Source organism: Excalfactoria chinensis, chromosome Z (assembly GCF_039878825.1).
Source record: "Excalfactoria chinensis isolate bCotChi1 chromosome Z, bCotChi1.hap2, whole genome shotgun sequence".
NCBI lineage: Eukaryota > Metazoa > Chordata > Aves > Galliformes > Phasianidae > Excalfactoria > Excalfactoria chinensis.
The window spans coordinates 1708567-1734347 of NC_092857.1; the positions used below are offsets into that span (position 1 = coordinate 1708567).

A 25781-nucleotide genomic window follows, 5' to 3' on the forward strand; every position below is an offset into this window, starting at 1 on the left:
CGTGAGTCTTATGACCTCAGATCATGGCGATGATGCCAACTGCTGTGCCCTAAACCACTCACAGTTCTGCTGCTGCCCAGGGAAGGGGCTCGTGGTACATTTGATTGCTAAGCGATAAACCTGGAGTCACACAGTGCCCTGTTGGCTGCTCTGAGAGATGTGAGCAATAAAAGCACAGAGAGCAGCGCATGACGAGGAACAGAAAACAAAATAAAAACAGCGATCCCTCCCCATTTCCTCCCTCTTCTTAACTCCCCCCACCCGGCCCTCTGGCCCCGCCCACTCCCCCCAAAGGCTCCGCCTACTCTGCCCCGAACCCCCCTCACTCCCTCAATCCCCATTCACTCATCACACACCCCGCCCACTCCCGCAGGCCCCGCCCACTCCATCACGAAGCCCCGCCCACTCCGCCTATATCCCCGCCCACTGTCCCTCAGGCCCCGCCCACCGCCCTCTGTCCCCGCCCGCCCCGCCACGTCCGTGTCCCGCCCCGCCATGGCGTTCACGCTGTACGCGCTGCTGCAGGCCGGGCTGCTGGTGGTCAATGCCATCGCCGTGCTGCACGAGGAGCGCTTCCTTCGCCACGGTGAGACCCCCCCGGCCTCAAAGCCTCCCGGCCCCCCGGCAATGCCTAGAGGTGGCTGCCGGCCCTGGGCCCTCCTTTCTCGCGTCCCGTTTAGAAACTGGGAAGGGGGGTGGGGGGGGGTGGGAACGCGATGCTTTGGGGTTTGCGGTCGCCTTGCGGTTGGATTCTGGTGCTCAGCATCCCTCCCTGCAGGTTCTCTGGCTGCTCTTTTCCACTCTCTTACGCCTTTTCCTCTTTACTCCCACCGTGCCGTCTCTGCTGCGTTGGGATGCTCTCTTGGGGTGAACGCTGCTTTCCTCCTTAACAAAGCAGAAGTGCGGGCTGCCAACATTGGTTTCAGCAGGGCTCCTTGTTTCCTGCTTTCGCCCTCATTTCTCCAAACCAAAGCAGGACGAGAAAATCCCTCCAGCACTTCTGGTCCTTCAATCTGGAGCGTCCTGCCGTGCACCCTACAGCTTTGTTTGCCTTCAGATAGCATCGCGGCCTGCAGACCCTGCCTGGCACAGGGCTGTGCAGGGAGAGCTTGGGTTTGGGTTTGGAAAAGGCCCATCCCCACAGCTGCCGGAGCTCAGGGAGTGCTGGGCACCACTCTCAGATGCAGAGCTTGCATGTGGGTCCTTCCAGCTCAGGGTGCTGATACTGCTGTGATATGGCATCCGTGGGGTGGTGGCGTGCTTTGCTTTTTAACGTGGCTGTTCTCACGGCGTGCAGTTGGCTGGGGAAGCGACCAAGGGATCGGAGGATTCGGAGAGCAACCGGGAATCAAAGCACAGCTGATGAACCTCATTCGATCCATACAGACGGTGATGAGAGGTGAGATGACGGGGGTCATTCGTATGAGCAGCCACTGCCTGTGAAGTTCTGTTGCTGTGCTTGAAGGAAATAATGGCAGCGTTTGCCTCTTTTCTTTTGCCAAAGAGCTGCTGTGGCATCCCGTAGCACATAAGACATGACTCCCTCACCACAAAGTACATTCCTTCTAAGTCGTGCTAAAGCCAGGCACGGAAAGTCAAGCACTTTAGTTTGATTTACAGAAACTCCAGGCCACAAACCTGTCACCTTCCACTAATCCTTACTCTGTACAGGCAATGTTCAGGCAATTCATGTGTTTTGCCCCTTGAATGGCAACGGTGTGAAACTACATTGGTTTGTGATGCGCGGAAGGAAACAGCTCCAAACTTACTCTTGTTTTCTCCGCAGTGCCACTGATAGCCGTGAACTCCGTGACCATCGTGCTCCTCCTCTTCTTCGGCTGAAGATTCCAGTCGCAAAAACCTTTTTTGGACATCCAAAGAAGCGAGTTGCTGGCCTCATCGCTCTTGAGTTTCCCGGGGATACAAGCACGGTTTAACTGTCAGTTTGCCGTTCGACCTGAAATAATAAAAAGACACTGTTTGTATTTATCCTATTTCCTAATGCTCGCTTTCAGTTTCGTTAAACGAGGTGACGGGATCCGTGCAAACAGGGCTGTGCACCCGCTGGGCTGTGACAGGGTCTGTTGGTGTGTGTAACGTGTCGCCATGGCTGGTGGTAGGAGGCAGGTTGGAAATGCCTTGTTACTTCGTTTAGCACCTAGAATTTAGCAACAAATTGATTCCCGGGTTGTTTCTGAATTTAAGAAGGTACAGTGGTTTTTATTTCAGCTGTTTGCCACAGTTCTGCTTTAAGGGAATGGCAGTTAGGCTTCGAAACGTGCTGTAAGTCATTGAAGTACTGTAGGAGGTGAAAGGGAAACGGGCAAATTTAGCAAAGATTAGTAATAACAATTTTTTTCCTGATCTGACAAAAAAAAAAATAGGGTTTTTCTCTTCAGACCGATGATGTTCGATGTGAAATAGGCTGAAAATAGGAGCGATTGCTATGCAAAGTCTAAAAAAAAGCTGTACCTAAACTAAAAAAAGCTGTACCTAAACTAAGGCAGCTCTGTGTTTACTTAGCAGGTAGCATTCAGGGTGAGCATTTGTTACTGTTGTTGTTTCTGTGTGTTCTACCCTTGGGGCTGAGCGGTGTGTCGGGGATGGGAGCTGCTCTGCTTGGAGGTTCTCAGGTAACGTGGGAAGGAATACTGTTTTAAATGCAGTTCTTTGCTAAAAAAAGGTCAGATTCTCAGGCTGCTGCCTCACTCTGTCTTCCTTTGCTCACTTTAACTGCTTGCTGGAAGCGAGAATCCTGCAGTTCTTCCACAGGTAAATTAGTAATGACTGCAGTGAGGATACGGCCTCCGTTAACGCTGCTGTGTTGGTCCCGGTGTTGGGTAGCAGTGCTGCATTTATGAGACCTCAAATGCTTTAGGAAAAGACTTTTTGTCTGACAAAGCGTCTCAAGCTGATTTGGCTTATTATTAAAGTAGGGAAGGCGAAGGGGAACCCGTCGGGCTCACTGTTTTAAAGCAGCTCGGTTTGATCATCTCTTCTTCTGGTGTCTCGGCAATGGTAGCACACACTGTATACGAGGATCATCTGTACTGCCTGTAAATGAACCTAATGATCTCCAAGCATTTTGCAGAGTAGAGCACATCCAGGAGGGGAGTCTTATGTCGTTTCCTTTCTTTTTTTTTAGTGAAAACTTACAAATAAATGTGGCATTTCTAAGCTAAGCGCTCTCTTTCCTTAACTCTTCGAACCCGCCTGCATTGCACTCCGATGTATGGAAAACGGGCAGGCCGAGCAGCGCTCAGACAGCAGTGCTGTGTGCTCCCATTGCAGAACTGCGTGTGTCTGCAGCACGGCCGGCACATTTCACCTGTATAGACTTAAATACTTTATTATTATACTGTAATATACTATAATAATAACGCCGACCCGCGCCTGCCCCTCACCCGCTCGCACTGAGGGACCAGCTCTCCTCACGGCGCCCTCAAGCCTAGGGTTGCCCGACGCGCTGCCTGCGCAAAAGTGGCGCCTTCCTGTCTCCGCGCGTACCGGCGCTCCGCGGACAACCCCACCCTGTGAGGACCCCTGCGCTGTGAGGAACCCTACGCTGTGAGGACCCCGGAGCGGCAGGTCGGTGCGGCGCGGGTTGGCCTCGCTGTGGAGCAAAGCGGCCTTTGGTCGCACAGCAATGAGGGACAGCGATCCCACTGCTGTGGTTTTAATGGATATTATAAGCACAGCGCGGACCCCTGAGGGGTCACTGCTCGTCGCTGATCTCCATCCGGACGTTGAGCCATTGATAGATGTTGGGGGAGCGTGTCAGGCCTTGCTGACCAACATGGCGCCGGCGGCTCTGTCCGTGCCCGCTGTGCCTCACAGCGCTGTTCGGGCCGCGGTGCTCGTCTCGTATCGCACCCCCTTCACGTTCAGCGCGGCCTCCTGCACTGCCCCTTCTTGCAGATCCAACTTAGAGAAACAAAACGAACAACATCCACTTTTTCGGAGCGTTATGAGCTTTATCATCAGAGCTCAGTAGCGCGGCGTTCATTTTTCCTTGAACAACACCTCTGGTGTCGCTGGGACTTGCTGCAATGTGCTCGCTGAGGCCTTGAACCAGCAATCCCAGACCTAATGATCCTCTTCCCAAACTGCCATCGTGGTTTAGAGGATTTTTGACACAAAAAGAAAGGCACTTAACAAACAAATAGCACCTGATTTCCATATATAGAGGCTTTGGGAAAATACCACCCCATCAATTAACGCGTTTTTTTTTAAACGCTGCCTTTTATTTCTCTGTCTGAAGGGGCCCATTTCACAGTACGAGTAATGTTCTGAATAATCCCGGGCTTGGCACCAATGAGGCGCTTAACTGAGCTCCTTATTTTTATTACCCATTGTCTGCTAACCAGTTTTCTGTCATTTCATTTCTTTGCCTTCTCCCCGGGGATGAAGGATGGCAGCTCGGCGTGCGCTGAAAGCTGTCCTGGTGGATCTCAGTGGCACGCTGCACGTCGAAGACTCGGCCGTGCCGGGTGCGCAGGAAGCTCTTAAAAGGCAAGTAGTCTCCTTCTGTTTCCTGTGATAGGTTGTGTCAGGACTGCTTGCACAAGGATGCATTCCAAGCATTGGGTCTGAAGATCCTGCCTTCTCTTTCTCAAAATATGGTGTCTAAAGAAACGATGGCGTGGTGTATCTGGCGTGGTGTGTCGGTTTCATCTCACATCAGGGCAAAGCAACCACAGGGATCTTTTTTTTTTTCTGTTCTGACACCGTTTCCGTGGAGAATTCATCTTGCAAAGGCTGAAGAAAAGCAACAGGAAGTGGTGAATGGGGCAGGGGGAGGATGGGAAGAATAAGTGAGGAGGGAGGGGTAGGTTTGCATTAAGCATGGGAGGTTTTTACTGGAGTTGTATTGACTGCTTTAAGCTTTTATAAAGCTAGGCTGTTGTTTGGTTGGAAATCTCACAGAGGGATTAGGAAGCTGCAGTTCTTTCCACAGATAACTCCGTGGCAGTCGTTATTTTCTGAAGATGTAGAATGGCAAGGAACTAAATATGACTCAAGTGTTGGATATCCATTCACTACTCGGTGGATCTTGTCAATCCATGTCATTGTTCTCCCTAAAGAGATGACAAAATGAAAGGCCTGCAACTTGTTTGGGAAACAAATGCATAGATTCCACCTTTAGGGCTGCCTTTCAGTGCTGAGGTCAAAGTATTTACTAACAAGGATTAACAAGCAGTGTAGTTTATTTGGTTTTTGTTAGTTCATACTTGTGAAAGGTCAGTATATTTCTTTCTCTGGGTAGCAGAACAAATGAGAGAGAAGTGGTGGGTACAAGCAAGACTTCCAGATTGACCAGCTTTGCCCTGATGTGCTCCATACAGTCCTGATGTCAGCATTTGTTTCTGTAGCAACAAACAGAGGAAAGTGATGGTAGGGGAATAATTAAAGGAGATGCCATTGAAATTGTCACCGTTTGGTTGTTCAGCATTATGTGCTAGTAATGTAGCGCAGTGAGAAGTCTGTAAACAATAAGTGTTCTGCAGCACTGAGACTTTGCTTTTCATCCGTCAGGCTGCGTGGTGCTCCGGTTACAATTCGGTTTGTGACCAACACCACCAAAGAATGCAAGAAGGACCTGCTGGAGAGGCTGACCAAACTGGGCTTTGACATCGCAGAACATGAAATCTTCACGTCTCTGACAGCAGCCAGAAATCTTCTGGAGCAGAAGCAGGTGCGGCCACTCCTCCTGGTGGATGAGAAGGCCCTGCCTGATTTCACAGGTGAGGTGGGTATAGAGTAGCATGGGAGGAGTTGTTGAACCACTGACTGTCTTCATGGCTCTCCTCTTGATACCTTTCCACAGCTCCAAATGGCAGTCAGAATCTTCAAATAGGCAGGAATTCAGATAAAACTTGATACGTTATATTAATTTACAGCATAGAAAGTAGTGTTTATCACTGGATCATCGGAGATTTATTGCACCTACCAATATCCACCAGGCCTGGGGCCCTCAGCACAAGAAGATTGCAGAGCTGTTTAGAACAGGTCCAGAGAGGGCATGAGGATTCTCAGAGGGCTGGAGCACCTCTCCTATGAAAGCAGGCTGAGGGAGCTGGGCTTGTTCAGCCTTGAGAAGAGAAGGTTGCATGGCATTTTGGCTTACACTCCGTGCTGCTCTCGAAGCATTGAAGTACCCTGGAGAATATTGTAAATTCCTGCTAGTGACTGCTATTGAATTATCCTTAGATAATCTCTCAGTAAAGTTGGTCACAGATGGATGAATGTAATCCATTCTTGGTTAATGGACCCAGATGCTTTCGGGTGGTGTCACAAATCCACGTGGCATCTCTGCATGCAGTGCTTTACTGTCTGAGCTCACTGCAGGGTGTGTGCAGGAGGCAGCGCTGATTGGACTCTCTGGAGACCCACACCTTTTCTACAGAGGTTTTCTTCACTTCTGAAGTACATAAAACCAGTCTGCAAGACGCATCTGTGTCAGAAGATGCTAAATTTTGCTGCAAAGCAATTAATTTCACTTGTTGCACTTGCTGAGTGTCTGTTGCTGAGCACAAACAAAATTTAGCTCATTCAGAATGATCATTATCACGTTTTGATTTTCCAGGGATTGCCACTGATGACCCCAATGCGGTGGTCATAGGACTGGCTCCTGAACACTTTCACTATGAGATGATGAATAAAGCTTTTCGGTAAGTCGGCCACTTCTTGTGGTTGTCTTGTGCTTTTCCTACAGTTGTTCCTTGCTTGTTCTGCAATGCTAGGAAATATTCCCATATCACCCCTATGTAGTGAGGATGATGTTAACCTTTATGGGTTTGCACCTTTAGCCATTAACTTCCATTTGAAGAGGCTGGAACGTGAGTCTGTTGCTCTATCTAGCCCTCGTTTCCCATTCACTAGGAGGTCAGCAGAGGGAACTTCTGCTGGTGTCAGCTTTGTTTGGTCTAAGGGAGTATTAGTGCCTGGCCATGTTCTGCTTTTCTTCAGCCTCGTGTCTGGTCCACATTGACCTGTACTGCTCAGATAATTCAGTCAGTCACTGACTGTGAAGAGCCCTGAATGGCTGGGCTGGTAGGCAGCTGCTGGGTTGAAATCCATCATAAGGCTGGCTAAATCCAACCCGGTATGAGCCCCAAAACAATACATAGCATCAGTCCATTCTCTAGGCACCACTTGAAATGACTGAGACTAAATTTCTGTTCTCATATACATGGGATTTTCATGCCACATTTAAGAGAATTATCTCGGGTGAGATCCTTCCTGTAAACTGCTGAATGCAAGCAGTTGTAGTGCCACTGTCAAATTAAATCCTTCTGTGTCCTAGAGGCATCGAACATAGCTGGCTGCTCTCACATACAAGTGCCAAGTCTCTTCTGACAGAGCTTGATTTGGAATGCATTGATCCAATAGAAGTATCTTGTGATAACTGAGGAGCTGACTGAGATCAGAGAAGTTACGGTCATTCCTTAATTACTTCCATTTTCCCACTCACTGCAGACAGTCCCGTGTTCCATGCAGGCTTTTTAACAGGTTGGCCAGCTGGGAGGTGCACGTGAGAACCCTTTTATTGTGCACAGAACTGCTGGGAATCCAGTTGCTTTCAGCTGTCTTCCACTTGGGATTTTTGCCTATGGGAAGAAGCCCAAATCCACCTCTGTGCATACTTTATTGGGGAATCCAATGGAGCAAGAATGTGCCTAATAAATTTGTTCTTTGTCAAGATGGAAATAGAAGGTTCATGCAGTGTGATCCACCTCTTACCTGAGATTCACAGGAACACTCATCTCTGCTGGAATTTTACTTAACTCCCCAAATGAATGCTAGCTTCTATGATTCTGTGATTCTGAATGCCGTTGGAGGACCTATTTGGGTCTTTCTGAAAGCCAGTGGGTGTTTTGTCATCGACTTAAAGGCAGGATCAGGCCTCCAGCTGTAAATATCTTTGCCTTTTGTATTTTCCTCTTTGTCCTTCAGGTTGATTTTGGATGGCGCTCCTCTTATAGCCATACATAAAGCCAGGTATTTCAAGAAAAAAAATGGCTTGGCTCTGGGACCTGGACCTTTTGTAGCTGGACTTGAATACGCCACAGACATTAAAGCAACAGTGGTGGGAAAGCCAGAGAAGACGTTCTTCCTGGAAGCTTTACGAGGGACTAGCTGTGCTCCAGAGGAGGCCATCATGATTGGTGATGTACGTAGGGACCTTACCACCTGCCTGCTAGTGCAGTGCTCAGCTCCAGTGTATGGAGGGGCTTCCTACCCTTGTTAAGAAATGGTGACCCTGAGCACAACCTAATTGTTCTCTTCCATCCCAGGACTGCAGGGATGATGTTGGTGGGGCCCAGAATGCAGGCATGCGTGGGATTTTGGTCAGGACTGGTAAGTATGTGATGATGGATTGGTTGTTTCATGAGACCATGGTGGTGGGTCCCATCATCTTGTCCTGGTACTGGCAGCTCACAAGCCCAAAGCAAAGCTGTGCACTGAGCCTCTGGAACTTAGAGAACTGCTGCTGTGACATTATTGATTGTCAAAATCAGTCATATCACTGTAACCTCTGCTCGTTCAGGACCTTGATGACATTCCCTAGTAATTATACTGGCAGTTACGTATGGCATTTCCTTCAGACAGATTTGGAACCTTGTGGGACTGGAAGGTGTTGCCAGTACTGCTGATACTGTGATAGATCCATGGGCTGGGGAAGGTCTTTCTCTTAGTGAAAAGCTGGGAGATGCTTGTTGCAGGACAGCAGATGGGCATTTCTGCTGTCACGTGTGACTGTTGCTGATCCCAGAAGGCTGCAATTTTTAGAGGAAAAAAAGATCACCAAAGGAGTCAATGCATCTTCTTGTTCATTTCTTATAGGTAAATATCGACCAGCGGACGAAAACAAAATCGATCCGGCTCCTTACTTAACCTGCGAGAGTTTCCCAGAGGCAGTAGAACATATCCTAGAGCATCTGCTATGAGAAGTCGAATAGTTCGAAGAAACATCTGGTTCACATAATCTACTCTTGCTTCCAAGGTCGCAGGATCAGTGCATGCTCATCAGAAACCCAGCCATAAGCTCCTTCCCATCAGGGTGTGAAAGGGAAGAGGAGCAGTGTGTGGTGGTCACAACACAGCCCTTTACCTGCACTCATTTCTTGAGGCAGTGATTCGGGACCTTGGATGATCAGCAGGACGGGTAGCACAGGAAGGCTGCAGCACAGCTGCTTTCCTGAAGGGTGCATGGAACGTGGCAGAGCGTTCTGTTTGTTTTCAGATATCATGAAATAGCTGATGTAAAGCCCGATCCGAAAAGTGTTAAGGATAAACTAAAATGGAAACCTCAATGGAAGCACTCTATTAACTGTAAAGCCTAACAGCCCTTCAGTCAGTCTGCAGTGATCTCTGTTCTAATTTAAAGGCAGAGATAAAAACCTCTAGAAGTGACTTCTATATTAAAATACCACTGCTGCTAATAATCACTGCTGTTTGCACCTTTACTCTCATTGGAGCAGATCCTGGTTTTTGTTTTTCAGACTTTTCATAAAATTAAAGCTGTCAGCAGCGTACAGATGTTTTAATTAGATGCTGTTATTAAAAAGGATGGTACTCAAACAAAAGCCTGGTATTAAATGCCTTTAGACGCTGAATTTTTAAAGTAAGTGAGACTTCAGCAGGGTCCTATTAACGCTTCAGTTCCAAAATTTCACTATTGCTGCTTTTTGTTTCTTTTTTAACGTTATGGGAGAAACCCTGTATGAGCCGTGGGGACATATTCAAGTTTTTACACCGTTGGTTAGTAGAGCTGTAAAATGAAATTTAATTCTGTCATGTGCATTGCTTCTCCTCTGTGTTAAACACACCAATATGAACCAACTCCGTAATGATGGGAAATAGCTTTTCTGGTCCATTTGCAAACTGTAATAATCAAAGTCCTTTACAGTTGTTTTACGGTGCTCCTGAGTCTTAAATTACTGGATTGTAATTATACAGTACTGGAGTATTAAGCTTATTGAAAATATAGGTTTGTGTTAATGAGCCATGCTCGTTCTTTGTTAAGAAAAAAGTCATTGTGATGAATGAATGGGAAGCTTGCCTTAAAGGAAGGATGGTCTGGCTGCAGCCAGGTGGTGGGTTACTTACAGTTAGGTTAACCTACAGCTGTGAATGAATTCAGACATCTGCTGTTCTGCCAGCGCTTCTGAAGCTGTGTTGTTTGTTGCTGGAGCACAGAAAGGAGGTTTGTGGACTGCAGTCGGAGTCAGGTCAGGGAGGTGAGAGAGCTCTTAAAGTCAAATCCTGGGAAGAAATTTCTCTCATGATTATGCTAGATTATATTGCTTTGCTACCGTGACTCCAAATGTTTCTAATTTCTTGCCCTTTCCACCTTGGAAATACCCCAAACCAACCAGTAAGTGAAATGCCAACAAGCAAACCAAACGTACCAGGCACTGTTAAACTCAATTTCATTGAAAGCAGTCACTAAGGCTTGGTTAAAAAGGCATACAGGTCTCTGTTGGCAGAGCGGTGCTGATTGTGATGCTTTAGTGAGTCTCAGAAAGGAGGCTTACACTCATCACCTTTCTGCTCTGCTTCTTGGACTCCTAACATGTAAAGAGCCACTGAGAATAAAGACTGAAAAGCCATCCATCCTTAGATCTTCATACTTGAAGTTAAGGCTGGAGTTTTCATCTCTGACATTTCCTATTGGTTTCTATTCTCCCAGAAACTCAGCACTCCCTTCTCCATCACCACTCAGTCCCTTGGAGGTGCCACAGGTGCCATTTCGGATAGTGAAAGTCTTTGAAATGCTCAGTCTTTGGGGATTTTTTTCCTCAGACTGATTCAAACTCTCTCTGCCACGCTGTGTACTTCTGGCTGAGCTTCTTAGCTGAAGGTTTGGTGTGGGCAATCACATCCAGGAAGTCAGCCGTTGTGATCGTGTCCAAACGGACTGCAGCCAAGTTACTGTTACCTACAGAAAATAGAGCCAGAATGGTTTTCAGTGCCATCTGATCCTGCCTGGTATACCAAGAAATAATGAGAGATAAAGAAAGATTCGTACTAATGCAAAGAGCACAGATACTGACAAAAAAACAGGCTCATTTTCAGACCTTTTTAGGTACATGTTTTAGGAAGATAGAGGTTATAACTTTTCTAAGCAGATGACAGAGCTCCACCTGCTGGACTAATTGGAATTTCCAGACTTGAAGCAGCGGCTCAGCGTTCCCCAGATCCCGTTCCCTAACTGGAGCTGTGTACCTGGTTGATGGTTTTCAAGGGCATCGAAAACTTTCCTCACTGGTCTCATGGCTGCTTCCTTGCACACGAGTTTGATGTCTGAGCCAGAGTACCCGTCGGTTTCCTACAACGGAGTGATACATTACAGCTTACAAGCTCACAAATCAGAAAGCAACGCCATTTGGAAGCATAGAATCATAGAATACTTTAAAAGGACCACATGGATCAGTGAGTCCAACTCCTTGCACCTTGAAAGTGCAAGGAAAATACTGCCTGTTACCCCGATGGATTGGAATTGCTCCCAGCTTGGTGAGCTGAGACCTCAAGCCCTCGCTGCAGTGTTGCCTCACCTGGCCCAGCAAGCTGTAGTCCAGGTCGGTTCTCAGCTCTACGCCTCCACTATTGCTCAGAGGTGGCAGCCAATGTCGGATCATTGCCTGCCGTGCCTCTTGATTTGGGAGGTCAACTAAAATCCTCTTTTCCAGCCGCCGCAGCATGGCAGAGTCCAACTCCCTGCAAGCAGAGAAGAAGAATCACCTCGGTGCATCCATGTGTCAGTGAGCCAAAATTCGAATGGAATTCTGAGTATCTGAAGGAATACTCTTCATTTTCACTTCTTTGTGATGAACCGGTGAAATCTGTTCCTGTCTCAAAGCATTCCATGACAAACAAACAAAAGAATACACTGATTCCTTGGGTGAAACCCTTTTGCCAGCAATGTCTCCATGCAAACAGTACTTCAAGTAGGTGCCAGCCCAGGTTTCTGCTTGGCTTTCCCATCAGAGGGACCAGGAGTCCCTCTGTCCACAGAAAATACATTATGTATGTTGAGAGTATTCAGCTTACCTGGTGAATTTTCTGTTAGTGGTCAAATGTAAGGTTTAGTGACAAACAGAACAGAATAATAAGCACTACAGCAACCCAAAAATTCTCTGAAATGGCAGCTTTTAGTAATACTAAAAAATCCCCACGTGAAGAACCTGTGCATCTCCTATGGGAGAGGGTGGGTGGCTCTTCAGAGCTCTCCAAGGTTGACATCATAAGGCATCACACCTTCTTAGCACTGCCATATTTCATGGAGGCAATATACACCTATTTTCATTTCGGGTTTGTTTCTATCGACAGGTAATTTGCCCATAGGAAATGCCATGCTGATGAGCAGTGGGAAGCAAGGGTGGGCAGCGAGTACAGGCAGCGAGCACAGGCTGAAGAGGAAGATCAATAGCAGCAGTGCAGCTTAGGACAGCGTAAGGAGCTTTGTTTAGGCTTCTTTTCATTCATCTAAAAGCAGCTTGGTACTATTTTTTTTATTATTATTATTTTTTATAATCAATAAATATCCAAGCTATACAAATCTCTTACAATCCAACTTAATACCAAATGCTTGCAAGAACACGGGGCTCTGCTGGGAAGCCACAACCTCTGGGCTCTCATACCAGGGGTATTCTGAAACTTGGCTGTAAAATACCTCTACGCAGCTCAAGACCTTTTTCCAAGAACCATGGAGATTTGGCACTTGGGTTAGTGGCCATGGCGGGGATGGGCTGGGGTTGGACTTGGTGACTGTAGTGCTCTTTGACTCAATGGCTACATGATTCTAAGACTGCTGGTAGTCTAATACATACAAAAATCATCTGTGATCACTTAGGTGAGATCTTTAAAGAGGTTCAAATCCCACTGACATATCTGTAAGCAAAACATTTCCATATTAATCAAGGCCATTAGGTTCACTAATGGCATAAGATGCTCATGGATCTCGCTAGGTTTCCATCTTCCTCAAATACTCTTCTGGGTGTATAGTCAGAGATCCACCACCAGCCATGAGGTGACCCTTACTGCTCGGTCTGTCCTTCCAAAAGGGTAACAATGCTACAGCAACACACATTTCTAACCCTTGACTAATGAATCACACATGAGATGAACGGGTGATTAATGTGTTATTTAAACTTAACGGTTCACCACAGCAGCTACTTATTTTTCATCATGTTTATACCCAACTAGCACATAATTAAGTCACAGTCTGCTCAGTTCCTTTCATGTAGATACCTTAAGACAAAACGGGGCGGATTTTGCACTGATTTAAGCTTGTGAGATTGTCTTAGATGTAAACCCCCCAGTTCACACACATCCTGCTATTATGGCTATAAAAGCCATCGATGGTTTTGTACTCACACTATTGGGCCAGGCTGGGAGGCAGCCTTGTTTGTACATCCAACTTCAGCATCAATTTTAGCTGCTAATAGTCATTCTCCCAGTTAAAAGAGCCTGTGAGCCCACACAGGCATCAAGTCAGGTTTTGAGCAAGCCCATGCAGCAGAGAAACTGATCATCTATTTCTCTGTTAATAGCTTCACAGCACAGGAAACCTACCTTCTACCTTAGATGCAAAAATTACACTCGATGATCACAGAGAGGATTTTCCCATGTATCTCCCTATGGCACCCTTGTAAGATCCAGACAGAAAAGCATTAATCATAAAAACCTTCTGGGTTGTTACCCAGAAGTGAAGCAAAAATGAAGCAAATCCAGACTAGTTCCAGACCTATGAAAGCCAACTTCAAAAGCAAGCTTATCAATGTGCTTCAATGCCCTGCACAGGCGTTAACTTCCGCTTTGAAACAAGGTTTATGAGCTACAAATCCATCCATTGAAAATAACTGTGCTTGCCCAACAGCCACTATTTTCCCCGCGTAATATATGCAGTTGTTTAATATGAAAGGTCCAATTTCAAACCATTTATTCTATTCCCAGTTACGCTAAAGGAACCAAAGAATTCTGTCCCTCAACTTTTAAAAGTCCCAATAGTTACCAATAAAATCCAGCCTTCCTATTTATGGAGTATCCTTCTAAGCAGTGGATGTTTTAAGCACCTTACGGCTCCAAGCTGAAACCCTTCTTAGCTTAAACATAGTAAATAACTTGCCTCTAAAGTCAAATACTCCACTTTAAATATTAGCAGCTGTTAGCACCAGCATATGTTGACTTTATTATGGATTATTCTCATGTGGCACAAATAGCAAGAATCGTGGAGTTTAAAAGTAAAAGCCCCAAATTAATCTTTAAATGCTTTAACCAAATATCAAGGCTTTTTCTGCAAAAGTCTAAATAAAATCTTTATCTGTGCTTAGAAGCTCATGCAAATGTATTCAAAGCGTACTCTCTGGATCTCTTACCACGGCAGATTGGAAGCTGCTAAAACAAATACAAGATCATCAGATCGGGCCAAGCCATCCATCTGCACCAGTAATTCTGTTTTCATCCGCCGACTTCCTTCGTGTTCACCGCTACCAAGATTCAGAGAAACAGTATTTGCTCAGTGCATTAAAGTAATCATCTTTATTTATACAGTGTCATTCACAGCAACTGAGCCCTCGTCACCACTTTGCCCCAGTTCCAAGCATGATTAAGCTCCATTAGCTAACATCGAAGTATTAAAACCAAGCTTTCTAATGGTTACTTAAATGCACTCTTTTCAGAGCATTAAAGTGAGGAGAATCGACCACTACTGAAGCCAAACAAAATACACACACACATATATTTTCTGTCCCTAATCCAGGTAATCAGTTGGATCTTCTGGTCCCAGAAGTAGAGTTCTTGGTAACTCCTGCACCAAATCCAGAGATAACACCAGAGCCTGAAAATGGCAAGAACTACCACTCAGGTTTAATCACTTACCTCTCCACAGGCACCCACACATCAGTGCGATGTTAGTACTTAATGGGGTGATGTAAAAATAGCTGTGTAATCTTTGATAAAGGTCTCTATTGAAACACACGACTTGACCGAGGCTAAAAAATATGAAAGCAGAATTTGGTCCATCTATTTTGGTCCATCTACATCTATTAACTGGCGATTATTAAAAGTCGTATCTTTCTAAGAATATAACTTACAGCAGTTGATGTACATGCACCCCCCCACTATAGCGGGTTCCAAACTGTTAGAACAATATTTTTGTAGTTCTCCTGCATGTTTAATCTTTTCAGTCTGTTTTTAACTACACATTTTCTACTCCGTGGATGACGGTAATAAAATCATCCCATCCTTGCAACAGTAAGTTCCAGCCTGCCCAGGTCCCTTGGGATGACATCCCTTCTTTCTGTTGTGCCAGCTGTACCACTTAGCTTGGTGCCATCAGCACACCTGCTGAGGGCAAACTCAATCCCACATTCTAGGTTGCTGACATTGATCTTGAAGAGCAGTACCAGACGGGTCCCTGGGGGATACCACCTGTGAACAGCCTCCATATGGACAGGAAGCCATTGACCATAGCCCTCTGGTTGCAACCATCCAACCTTATCCGCCCCATAGTTTACCCTTTGAACTCCCCAATTTAGAGAGAAGGATGGGATGTGGGACCATGTCAAAGGCCTTGTACAAGACCAGGTAGGTAACATCAGTTGCCCTTTCTTTGTCCACCAGTGCCGTCACTCTATCACAGAAAGCCACCAGATGGGTCAGGCATGATCTGCCCTTGGTGAACCTGTGCTGGCTGTCTCAGATCACTTACTCATCCCTCAAGTGCCTTAACATGCCTCCCAGGAGGATCTGGTCCATGATCCTCCCAAGCACAGAGGTGAGGCTGACTGGACTGTAGTTCCCCAGGTCTTTCCACACCCTACTTAAAAATGGGAGTGATGTTTCCCTTTTTCCAGTCACCAGGAACTTCACCTGACAGCCATGACTTTTCAAACATGATGGAGGGTGGTTTGGAAGCCACATCAGCCAGGGTCCTTCAGGACCCTGAGATACATGCCATCCGGCCCCATAGGCTTCAGCCTCACGAAATGGACTCATGCTTGATCTACTCTTACACTGGAAGAAATTTGGTTCCCTGGACTCTCACTCAAAGGTTCAGGGATATAAAAGACGTGGGAACCTTGATGGCCAGTGAAGACTGAAGCAAAGAACTTGTTGAGTACCTCAGCCTTCTTAATGTCTGTTGGAGCCAGCGCTCCCTTCTCATTTATCTGAGGGAGTATGCTCTCTATGGCCTGTCTCTTCTGACCAAAGCATCCATAGAATCTCTTCTTTCAACTTTTCACGTCCCTTGCCATGTCCCATTCCATCTGCACCTTGACTTTCCTCAACCTATCACTGCACGTACAGACATTATCCTTGCATTCTTCCCAGGTCACCTATTCCACCGTACTCCACTACTTATAATTTTCTTTCTCTTCATTCACTCAGTCTGACCAGCAGGTCCTTTCTCAGCCATGCCACCTTCCTTTCTCTTCTGCCTGATTTCCTACACTGTGGGGTGGCGAGCTCTTGTGTTCCCCAAAAGGTGTCCTTAAAGAGCTCCCAGCTCTGTTACTCAGAGGCAGCTCTTCACAATCTCTCAATCTCTTAACACAGAGAGCAACTGCCCCATCCCTCCTGCCCTGCCTATCCCTTGTATAAAGCTTGTAGCATTCAATCGTAGCATCCCATCATGTTTCTGTAACAGCAATTAGGCCACAGTTTACTAATTGCACCATATTTTCCATCTCCCCATCTCCCTAATCTCTTATTTCCCGTGCTATGTGTGCTATTGAAAAGATGCATTGAAAAGGGGTACAAATACTCTCCTAAATCTACTGGAAGTGCTCTTCTTAGTTACCCAGAAGTGGTGCCTCTTTGACTCATCACAGACTCCAGCTCATCCAAGAAAATTGTGGAAGGCGCGTGGTACCGGGCAAGCTCAAACAGCACCTGTTTGGAGAGAAAAGGGACAGAAAACAATTAAAGTAAAAAAAAAAGCATTAAGAGACACTGGTACTGAAGATCAATAACAGAGCCCAGACACCAAGCTTATAGGACAAAAGAGGGTATGTGCTCTGGGTAGGCTGAGGGTCCCCGAATCCTCTCAAATTCTGAAAGGTTTGTAAAGGAGATATAAAGAACACAGGACGTAATCCTGTCTTTATATGTAAATCTTTCTGCCCAAATCCTATCAGAGTACCCTGAGAATAATGGGATAGAAGAAAATGATCCCTCAGAGGATTCTGGGAACTCCTGCACTGTTATCAGAGATTAAACATCCTGTCTTTTATTGGTGCTCCATTTGTAGTTTTTTAAATAAGGGTTTTAGGAAAAAAACAAACAACAACCTGCACCACAATGAAAAAAAAATGGACTTACTCCCTTGCTGAGAATTACGCAGTTATTTTGTTTCTCCTGATGAAACAAACATAAACTGCTTGAACCACCAGGGCTAGATTAAAGAAGGCAGTACTAAGCTGACTGACAAAATCTGGGTCTGTCGTTCTGAAAATTCATCTGTTTTTTTTCTGGAATCAGGGAGAGATTTACATCAGCAGTAGGAATATACAGTCCTTTCCTTCCTGTGGTGAAACACCACATATTCAGCTGTATCATCGCAAGTGCCGTATCATATTCACAGACAACTTTTGGGTGGCGTTGTGTCAAAAAACAGGCAGTCCCTTCTGACAGGAGGGAAACTAGGCAGCCGTGGAGATGACCATTGCAGAAAGGCTGAGAAGCACTTTGAAGGAGTCACTCAGTTCAATTAGCAGTTCTGCTTGCCTATCTCTGTTTCAATGAGCCAAAAATATTTGCTGTCTCTGCAACGTCTGCTTTATTTTCTATTACAAAACAACAATTCCACACCAAGAATCTACTTTAATTCTTCCACAGAAGTGAAGTCCCCATTTTAAGAACTGGACACAGACTTACATGTTTTGTCTGAGACAGGAAGGATTATGAGTATCAGAGGAACACACCTTTCCAGTTCTGTTTTAAGCTCCAGTTCTTTAAGCAGGAACCTGATGTTTGTGTAACTGAAGAAGTTAATCACTCTTACCCGGACAAGCTTTTCTGAATCACCTCTCCACTTGCTGACAATGGTGGATGCTGATATGTTGAAAAACGTAGTGTTGCATTCTGTGGCAACAGCCTTAGCAAGCAATGTTTTGCCAGTACCTACCAAAAAAAACCCACAAAGCGTTGAAGAAATTCACTTTCTAAAGGAATATAATTCGAATGCTTGGGTAGCTCCCCTCATCCTCCTATTGGTCAGATAAAAGCAATTAAATAGGAAAAGTCCATCCAGGATTACCTGGGGGCTGGGCTGGACAATCTCCAGAGGTCCCTTTCATTAACTACAATTGTGGGACTCTGACTCCATCAGGTCAAGGCAAAGTTGATTCACGTGGCTCAAGCTGAGCAGCAGAGATCTAACACTAATCCACACTTCTCCTAATGGTTAGTGCAAGTATTGAACTTTATAAGAGTCCAGTATAGAAGCTGTTCGGATTGTGAGAAAGGCAAAAGGACAGGACAGGTTCAAGTGTGACAGACAGATGTAATCAACCACACAGTCTCCCTCATTTCAAATGACAGAACATTTTCTTAGCAATACATTAATACATGAGATCTCATTAACATCAGTGATTTACTTGTAGTACGAAAATAGAATGGGCAAACAACTGGAAGGGTTGTAAAGATCTCCATACCTGGTGGTCCATACAGCAATAAGCCTTTCCATGGAGACAGAATGCCTGTAAATAGCTGAGGGTACTGTGGGAACCAAAAAGGAATTAATGGATTATAACTGTATTAACTACAACAAAACACAAGGGGTTGTAAACCCTACCCTTGCTGCTCCTAGTGCACTCAGAAAATCTAAGAACTGTGAAGAGAGGAAGAGAAACAAAACAATATAATATATAAAATCTGAGCACTGAGGAAAATACCGCACTGACCATCTGAACTTGTTTTAAGTGTATTTCTCAAATACTTCAGTTCTTCAGTTATATTCTCTCCTATACATTATTCACACTGAATTAGCATAGGTCATACCCAGACCCTTCTATATTGCCAGAAGTGTTAAAGAACAGACCCCAAGGACATTTTCCTATACAAGAATGCCCCTTCTGTGAATCAGGAACAGTTCTAACAGGAGCTGCCAAAAAAAGCACCAAAATAGGTAGAAAATGTGACCGCCACTCTAATCACAAGAAAAACTGTTAATGAGACAAACAACTGTTTTCATCTATTTAGTGCCTTACCCTGATAGGATAAACAACTGCTTCCTTGACGAGCCTCTTAGCTGCATCCAGGCCAATGATATCATCCCACTTCACGTTTGGGTTATGGAGATAGATGTCCTGCAACACGTCACATCCTGTTAGCAAAACTTCACTGCTGGCGAAGTACAAAATCAACTTTGTTATAAAGTCATAGCGTTAAATAATTATCATTTAATCTTGTGTAATAGTACAAACTACCCAAATCTTCTACGAATCTTTCCTTTCCTTTAGTAATATTTTGTGGCTTTGCCTTCCAGAGACTAATGGTTCTGCAAAAAATATCCTCAGTATAAATACTTGGGATACATTCAGCTCTCTAATAAAAACAGGCGGGCTCCAGAGACCAAAGAAAAATTATGTGCTTGCGTCCAAGGGGAAAATTTGATTTAATACAATTAGAAAAATTATTTATATAGAGTAGATTACACTTTCCCTTTCTATTAACAGCAAATTAAGATGAATCAGATTTATGACACCAAGCAGAGGCTTCCATAACAGTTTCCAAATTAAATTAGATTGTGCTGTGAAACAGATACCACATGCTATTTATTTTTATTGATTTACACAGTGATGATTACCATAGCAACTAGGCAATTTAAAAAACATATCCCTTAAAAAGCATGTCGTAATGAAAGCTAAAGCAACAAACAGCATTCCCATCTAACAGAGACAGCCAAGATCTCTGTGCAAATGAAATTGAAATCCGACCTTACTTTGCTTACAACAGTTGCAAGTTCTCTCATCTCACCATTCATGCCAATAAAAGCACTAAGGGGTTTCAGCAAGCGTTCCTATAGTTAGAAAAAAATAAATAAATTCTTACCAGACTTTGGTTATTTTTAAATAGATAAAACAGTAAAATAGTTTCAGAAATAAAACGGTGCATCGTAGCAATAGTAACCTTGAAAGATATGTAAAATATGGATAAGAATAATGTTTTTGAAACAAGCCACGTTGGGAGTCACTCATCTTTTCAGCTGACAGAATACAACCCCAAATAACATTAAAATGAGCGTCTCTCTTACTGCAGATGTAATCCTGAACATGCCATACATCAATTAAGAGAAGTGGAAAATGTAAATACAGTCACCACATTGCCACAGACTCTGTCCTGAACATTTCAAGTGTAGCAATTGCCAGGCCACTGAAGCACCAATCTGTGAATCACAGAGCACAACTCGTATCTGCTGCCTACTTTTGTGTTCAAAGAGTCAGCAACTGTCAAGAAGTCAGACAGCATCAAGTGTGACTTAAGGAAGAAATACAACACTCAAAAACCCAAGACCTTTTGTAACACTTTGAAGCACCACTGTGGTATTTTATTTTGTCCCTGGTTATATAAACCTTGTTTTAATGTACACTGAGTGGAAATACAAGAAGAAACATTTACCGATGGTTCTGGATCCCAATTAAGGTTGCTTAAGCCTATTCCATTTGGGGATACTTTGACATCCTGGATCATCCCATGGAAGTCAACTACTTGGCCCTAAGGAAGAAGATAATGTGATAGGGTTTATCATGATGGTAGCTCTACTGTTAAACACACACCAAAATCGTGCTTCACATTACAGCAATTAGTTTCCTGGCTGCACATTTCTAATATGGGAAACAGCTAAGGAATCTGCATACACTTCTATAATAAAGCACAACTGGTGTCCACCAACCCTTCTTGGGTGAGGGCCTTCTCCTCCTCCAGTTCTGTTGATTGCTGAGATGCTTAAGCCAAAGTCAGATTGCTCCAGAGTTACTGTGCTCTCATTGTTCTGAAAAAAAAAACCCACAACAATTTTAAGACAATATGTTGTTGTGCTGCTAAAGGGCTACATTTTTTGTAAGGGTGATAAATGTTGAACGCTTAAATATACCGACATTAGTGGAAAGACTTCTGATTTTTGTTTAGGTTGAGTTACATGACTTCTCTTCCTCTGATTTTGGTTTGTGACTTGACGCAAAGCTGATGGCTAGAAAGCAGTTTCTCATGAAGTCTAACATTGCTGATGGTGGGACTTGGTGATCCCAGTGGTCTTTACCAACCTTAATGGTTCTACGATTCTTTAACGCGTAAATTACACAATTAGGAAAATCCCAAAGGAACAGAAATTGCGCGACCGTCTCTGACTCTAGCTACTCCAGATAAAATCCCATTGATCTCAACTGCATCGCTGCCAAGATTAAACACATTTCAACCTGCTTGGGGCTCTCCTTGGTGGGTGACTTTAGTTCTGAACTGCCCAGTGAAGTTTTTGATGATGGTTGTTGCATTGGCTGTTGCTTGATCCTCGGGAGATTCTGAGAGCTCGCTGCCCTACAATACAACAAATGGTTGCTTCACAGGCATTCACAACTTCTTTCTTACTTCAAAACAACATTATTATAACTACACTGCATGCTGTTCTTAGTGGAAAATGTTCTGCCTAGATGCAGAACATGCATCCCTATGCATTCATCTTACCTTCTTTGCCTTCCTCCGGTTCCCAGCTGTTGTTTATAATCTGCTGTGGCAAAATTAATATTGAAAGGGAATTAAGGCACATTATTTTAAAAAATAACAACTTGCTTTCTTTCCCCCTCAGAAATATTTTGGAGTATATTTTAATGACTTTGGAAATAGTGATACAAAAACAAGACTATCCCTGTAGGTCCCTCCCAAACCAAGATACTGCATTTCCCCTGGATCTCAAAGGTGCTCTCAGACATGCTGTAAGCTGCTCACAGATACTCTCACACCATCACCCCTACCCTGCTGATTCTTTTTCCTTCCCCCTCTCCTCTCCTCTCCTCTCCTCTCCTCTCCTCTCCTCTCCTCTCCTCTCCTCTCCTCTCCTCTCCTCTCCTCTCCTCTCCTCTCCTCTCCTCTCCTCTCCTCTCCTCTCCTCTCCTCTCCTCTCCTCTCCTCTCCTCTCCTCTCCTCTCCTCTCCTCTCCTCTCCTCTCCTCTCCCTTTCCTTCCCTTCCCTCTCCCTTCCCTCTCCCTTCCCTCTCCCTTCCCTTCCCTTCCCTTCCCTTCCCTTCCCTTCCCTTCCCTTCCCTTCCCTTCCCTTCCCTTCCCTTCCCTTCCCTTCCCTTCCCTTCCCTTCCCTTCCCTCCCCTTCCCAGAAGTGTAGGAAGAGATGTTGGTGCTTTCTGCACCCTCTGAGCTCTTTGGAACTGATTTCTCCAGGCTTCCATACAACACATTTCGTGCTCAAGTACGGAACCACTCAGGTTCTCGGAGCTGTAACAGATTGCTTGTGTTCTGGTTTGCCTTATTCAGCATCATTCAGTTATATCTCAGACCTTTAAGCCCTCTGGAGCAAATAAACCAACTACCTGTCTGGCACATTACCTTTAATGTATGTCCTAAAACCATAGTAAGAGGATTCACACAGTGAGCACCGAGGTACACCAGAAGTGTCACGAGTGTATCACTTTAGGTTTTAAGGGAAAAAAAAGGCTTTCTTTTGGAATACATACCAGTGTCCAGGATCTTCCTTGTGATTTTAGGGTACTTTTGAAATTTTACAAAGTAATAGCTCTCATATTCCATCAAAATTGTCTCGAGGTCAACGTTGTCACAGACTTCAAAGCCACGTAAACCTAATTTTGTCTCTTGTTCCAAAGTGTTTGCAGCATCCATGTACCTGGTAATTACAAAAGAAGCAATGAGCAAGAAGTTGTAACTTATACAGAACAGAAAGTTGTGAGCTATGACAGAACGCAACATTGTGAGTTATTAACTCATTGTGATTTCTGAGAGAAAAGGGAAACTATGGTGTTAGTAAGTATACAGTATTTTTAAGCTCTATCTGTCATCAAATCCACAAACTGTATTTAAAAATCCTTTCAGCAAGGGATTGCTAAATGCATTTGGAAATTATGTAGGACACTCTTGTTGCAAAAACTGAAACAAATAAGCAGAGTCATCAAGATACTCAAGAGCAGATTAGCTCTTTCTCACATGGCCGTGCTGTCCATTCACCCCTCAGAGGACAGAAGCACACGGTATGGGAAGTCAAACATTGAAACACAGACGCAGGGCACTGCTATTCAGATAACATACCCTTCCTCCACTAAGTAATGCAAGATGAGAATGAGGAGATTCTTCCGACGAGTTTCTGTTCGCAGCTCATCCTGTGAATGAAGACAGGATTTGAGATGAGATGTAATGTTCGCTTTATTGCTGTGAACAGCATCTCGGGGCAGCCCATGGAAAAAGATCAACGGCAAGCAAGAACTGCAAAGCAGTGCGCTGTTAATACACAGGACTGATGCGGCTTGCAATGATATTTCTCTTACACGTTATCAGAGCTCCTGGATGGGTGGAAAACTGTTCCTAAAAGAAAGCAAAACAGCTTGAGGTTGACAGATAACTTATGGCCTTGCTGTAACTGTGGATCTCCACCAGATTCCAGCTGCTGGGCATTTTAGGATAGGGCTCTTATAGACAACGCACAGCATCCTGCAAATGTACACATTTGAGATAGCACAGTCTGTACAAGGCACTGGGTAGAGCCAGCAAACAGTGGCCCAGCAGAGCTGGTATTTCCCGCAGGCCTGGGGCCATCTGGTGGCAAAATGAGGAAAGGCTGGGAGTCGGTTCGAACATTTCTTATCAGTTGGAAATGTATTTTACATATTACTAAACTGATCGGTTACATTTTCCTTCTGGCTTTGGACACAGAGGAATCAAAGGGGCCGGCGGTGTATTCCAGAGAGGTGCTGCAAAAAGAAAGGGAACCAGTTCGTGCTCGTGAGCAAAGAGAGAAAACCAGCACCCTGCTGTGGAAGCATCTTTCATTTCTTGCTTTTCCAAACTGCTGATATTTGGGAAACATTTCTGTATTGTGGCAGTTTTCCTATTTCTCCAGGACTTCAGCTGCGTGTAGAGAGGAAATGGTAAATCTTCTGCTGTGTGGAAAAAAAAAGCAGGAGAACTTCTGAGTGCAAAGTTACTTAAAATTCAGTTTAGCTTTATAGTGATTTAGCCTTCCTGTTTAATTAGTAGTTGGAATTGCACGTTGTTTAGAGCCACTGGTGTTTCAGAGGATGTTTGAGTGCTTGAAGTTTAATAAGCTCCTATTCTTAAAAGAACAAAAAAATGGGTGTAATTACATTTTCAATTACTAGAGGGGACTTGGGGGTCCGTGCAATTAATAAAAGCTTAAGGCACTTAAGTGTGATCTTCTCTTAAAAACCAAACAGTCGAGCACTTAACCAATTATCTCCAGCACTTAGAGAAGGCTTTATTTATTTCTTGCTTAACAAAAGCATGTAACAGACCCCCTCTCTTTGCAGTCGTTTGAAATTAAAGTCAAGCAGAACCACTTTTAATTGAATTCATTTTGTTATTTCCATCCCTTTTGCTAAAATGCAATTACTTCAAAAAAAAAAAAAAAAAAAAAAAAAAACAACTTAATTTTGTGCAATTCCTTCAAACCGACTGGGCTACAAAGATCGATTTTACTTCATTACTTCGTGTTTTATTTCATGAGTATTTGACCCTGGGTTTTGACGTGAATATTGTGTAGGATGGCGAGTAATTACATAATGCAAATGAAAGGCGCTGGGTTTACAAACTAATTAAGAATGAACTCTCCTTCTCATTAGCACGAACTCGGTTATACCGCAGCGAACACCCACTCCTGCAGCTGCACTCCGCTCATTGCGGTTTATCTTTTGAAACAATATTTCATTATGGTTTATTTCTGAGAGCAGAGTGATCCCCGCTGGGCAGGTTACAGAACAGATAGACCCTCTAGTTGGGGTCTGGGCTCAGGAGGGGGCTGTCATGGACTCCTCCATTCCTGGGTAAATACACGAGGGCTGATCCAAAAGTAGTGCCTCCTACTTTATGACGTTGGCCCATGATATCAGATGTGGTTGTTGGTGGTGGTATCCTCCCTGTGAGAACACGGCCCACATCCCCCCCCCCCCCACCAAAGCCGCCATCAGAGCGGCTCTCGGCGCATGCGCGCTACGCCCCAACCCGACGAGCATGCGCAGAACCCATCGCCGTTCCCATAGCAACAGGACGCGCGGCCTTGGCTTCCTTACCGCCTCCCTCGCCTGGCGCGCGGCTCGCAGCGCCTGGCAGGAGAGCTCCATCGGGCGGGCAGCGGGACGCCGCACTGAGCGGGGAGCGACACGGCCGCCGCTAAACAACGAGGACGGCGGCCCTGCTCGTCCTTCCCGCAGCCAATCGGAGCGTCCGGAGGTGAATGATTGATTGAAGAGCTGTCCAATCAGACGGAGGGGATGATGGCGGCGGTTTAAACGACGAGCCAATCGCTGCGGGGAGTGGTGCTGACCAATCGCTGACAGGGTCTGCCTCCAATGGCAGGGTACGCGAGTGGGGTTAATCGGTTTCGTGATCAAAACTGATTAAAACATAAAGGACGGAGCTGAAATTTCCAGCGTATAGTTTGATCTGGCAAACAGCGAAGAGACCAAATAATTTACAGTGCTCGAAAAACGGAGTCGAGCTTTGTTTCCGGGGACCTGCGTCCGTTGGAAACCAGCAAAGAATATTTCTGTGGCTTCGGTCTTGTGTGTCAAAAAAAAT

General features: G+C 45.0%; 3 protein-coding genes across 6 annotated transcripts; 2 read left to right on the plus strand and 1 right to left on the minus strand.

Moving 5' to 3' along the window:
- The first annotated feature begins 448 nt into the window (after positions 1-448).
- Positions 449-1994, plus strand: IER3IP1 (immediate early response 3 interacting protein 1). The gene is made up of 3 exons (XM_072359147.1): positions 449-586; positions 1298-1399; positions 1787-1994. Exons 1-3 carry the CDS (start codon positions 496-498, stop codon positions 1840-1842), a joined length of 249 nt encoding a protein of 82 aa, XP_072215248.1. The 5' UTR covers positions 449-495; the 3' UTR covers positions 1843-1994.
- Positions 1995-3523: 1529 nt separating this feature from the next.
- On the plus strand, positions 3524-10005 carry HDHD2 (haloacid dehalogenase like hydrolase domain containing 2). The gene is made up of 7 exons (XM_072359145.1): positions 3524-3588; positions 4411-4512; positions 5536-5744; positions 6587-6671; positions 7957-8173; positions 8298-8361; positions 8848-10005. The coding sequence occupies exons 2-7, from the start codon at positions 4412-4414 to the stop codon at positions 8949-8951; spliced, it is 780 nt and encodes a 259-aa protein (XP_072215246.1). The 5' UTR covers positions 3524-3588; position 4411; the 3' UTR covers positions 8952-10005.
- Positions 10006-10141: 136 nt separating this feature from the next.
- On the minus strand, positions 10142-25535 carry KATNAL2 (katanin catalytic subunit A1 like 2). 4 transcript variants are annotated; one of them, XM_072359144.1, is made up of 16 exons: positions 25274-25535; positions 23280-23350; positions 22694-22860; positions 21694-21736; positions 21429-21546; positions 20906-21004; positions 20632-20727; positions 19955-20032; positions 19221-19319; positions 18666-18729; positions 18014-18132; positions 16811-16902; positions 14385-14495; positions 11562-11724; positions 11233-11335; positions 10142-10945 (listed from the first exon to the last, which is right to left on the minus strand). In XM_072359144.1, exons 1-16 carry the CDS (start codon positions 25322-25324, stop codon positions 10806-10808), a joined length of 1614 nt encoding a protein of 537 aa, XP_072215245.1. In that variant the 5' UTR covers positions 25325-25535; the 3' UTR covers positions 10142-10805. The 4 variants fall into 4 exon arrangements, with proteins under 4 accessions (XP_072215245.1, XP_072215242.1, XP_072215244.1 ...); XM_072359141.1 differs by having other exon boundaries at positions 21694-21733; positions 25274-25425; XM_072359143.1 differs by lacking the exon at positions 23280-23350 and having other exon boundaries at positions 10422-10945; positions 21694-21733; positions 25274-25414.
- Between the last annotated feature and the right edge of the window lie 246 nt (positions 25536-25781).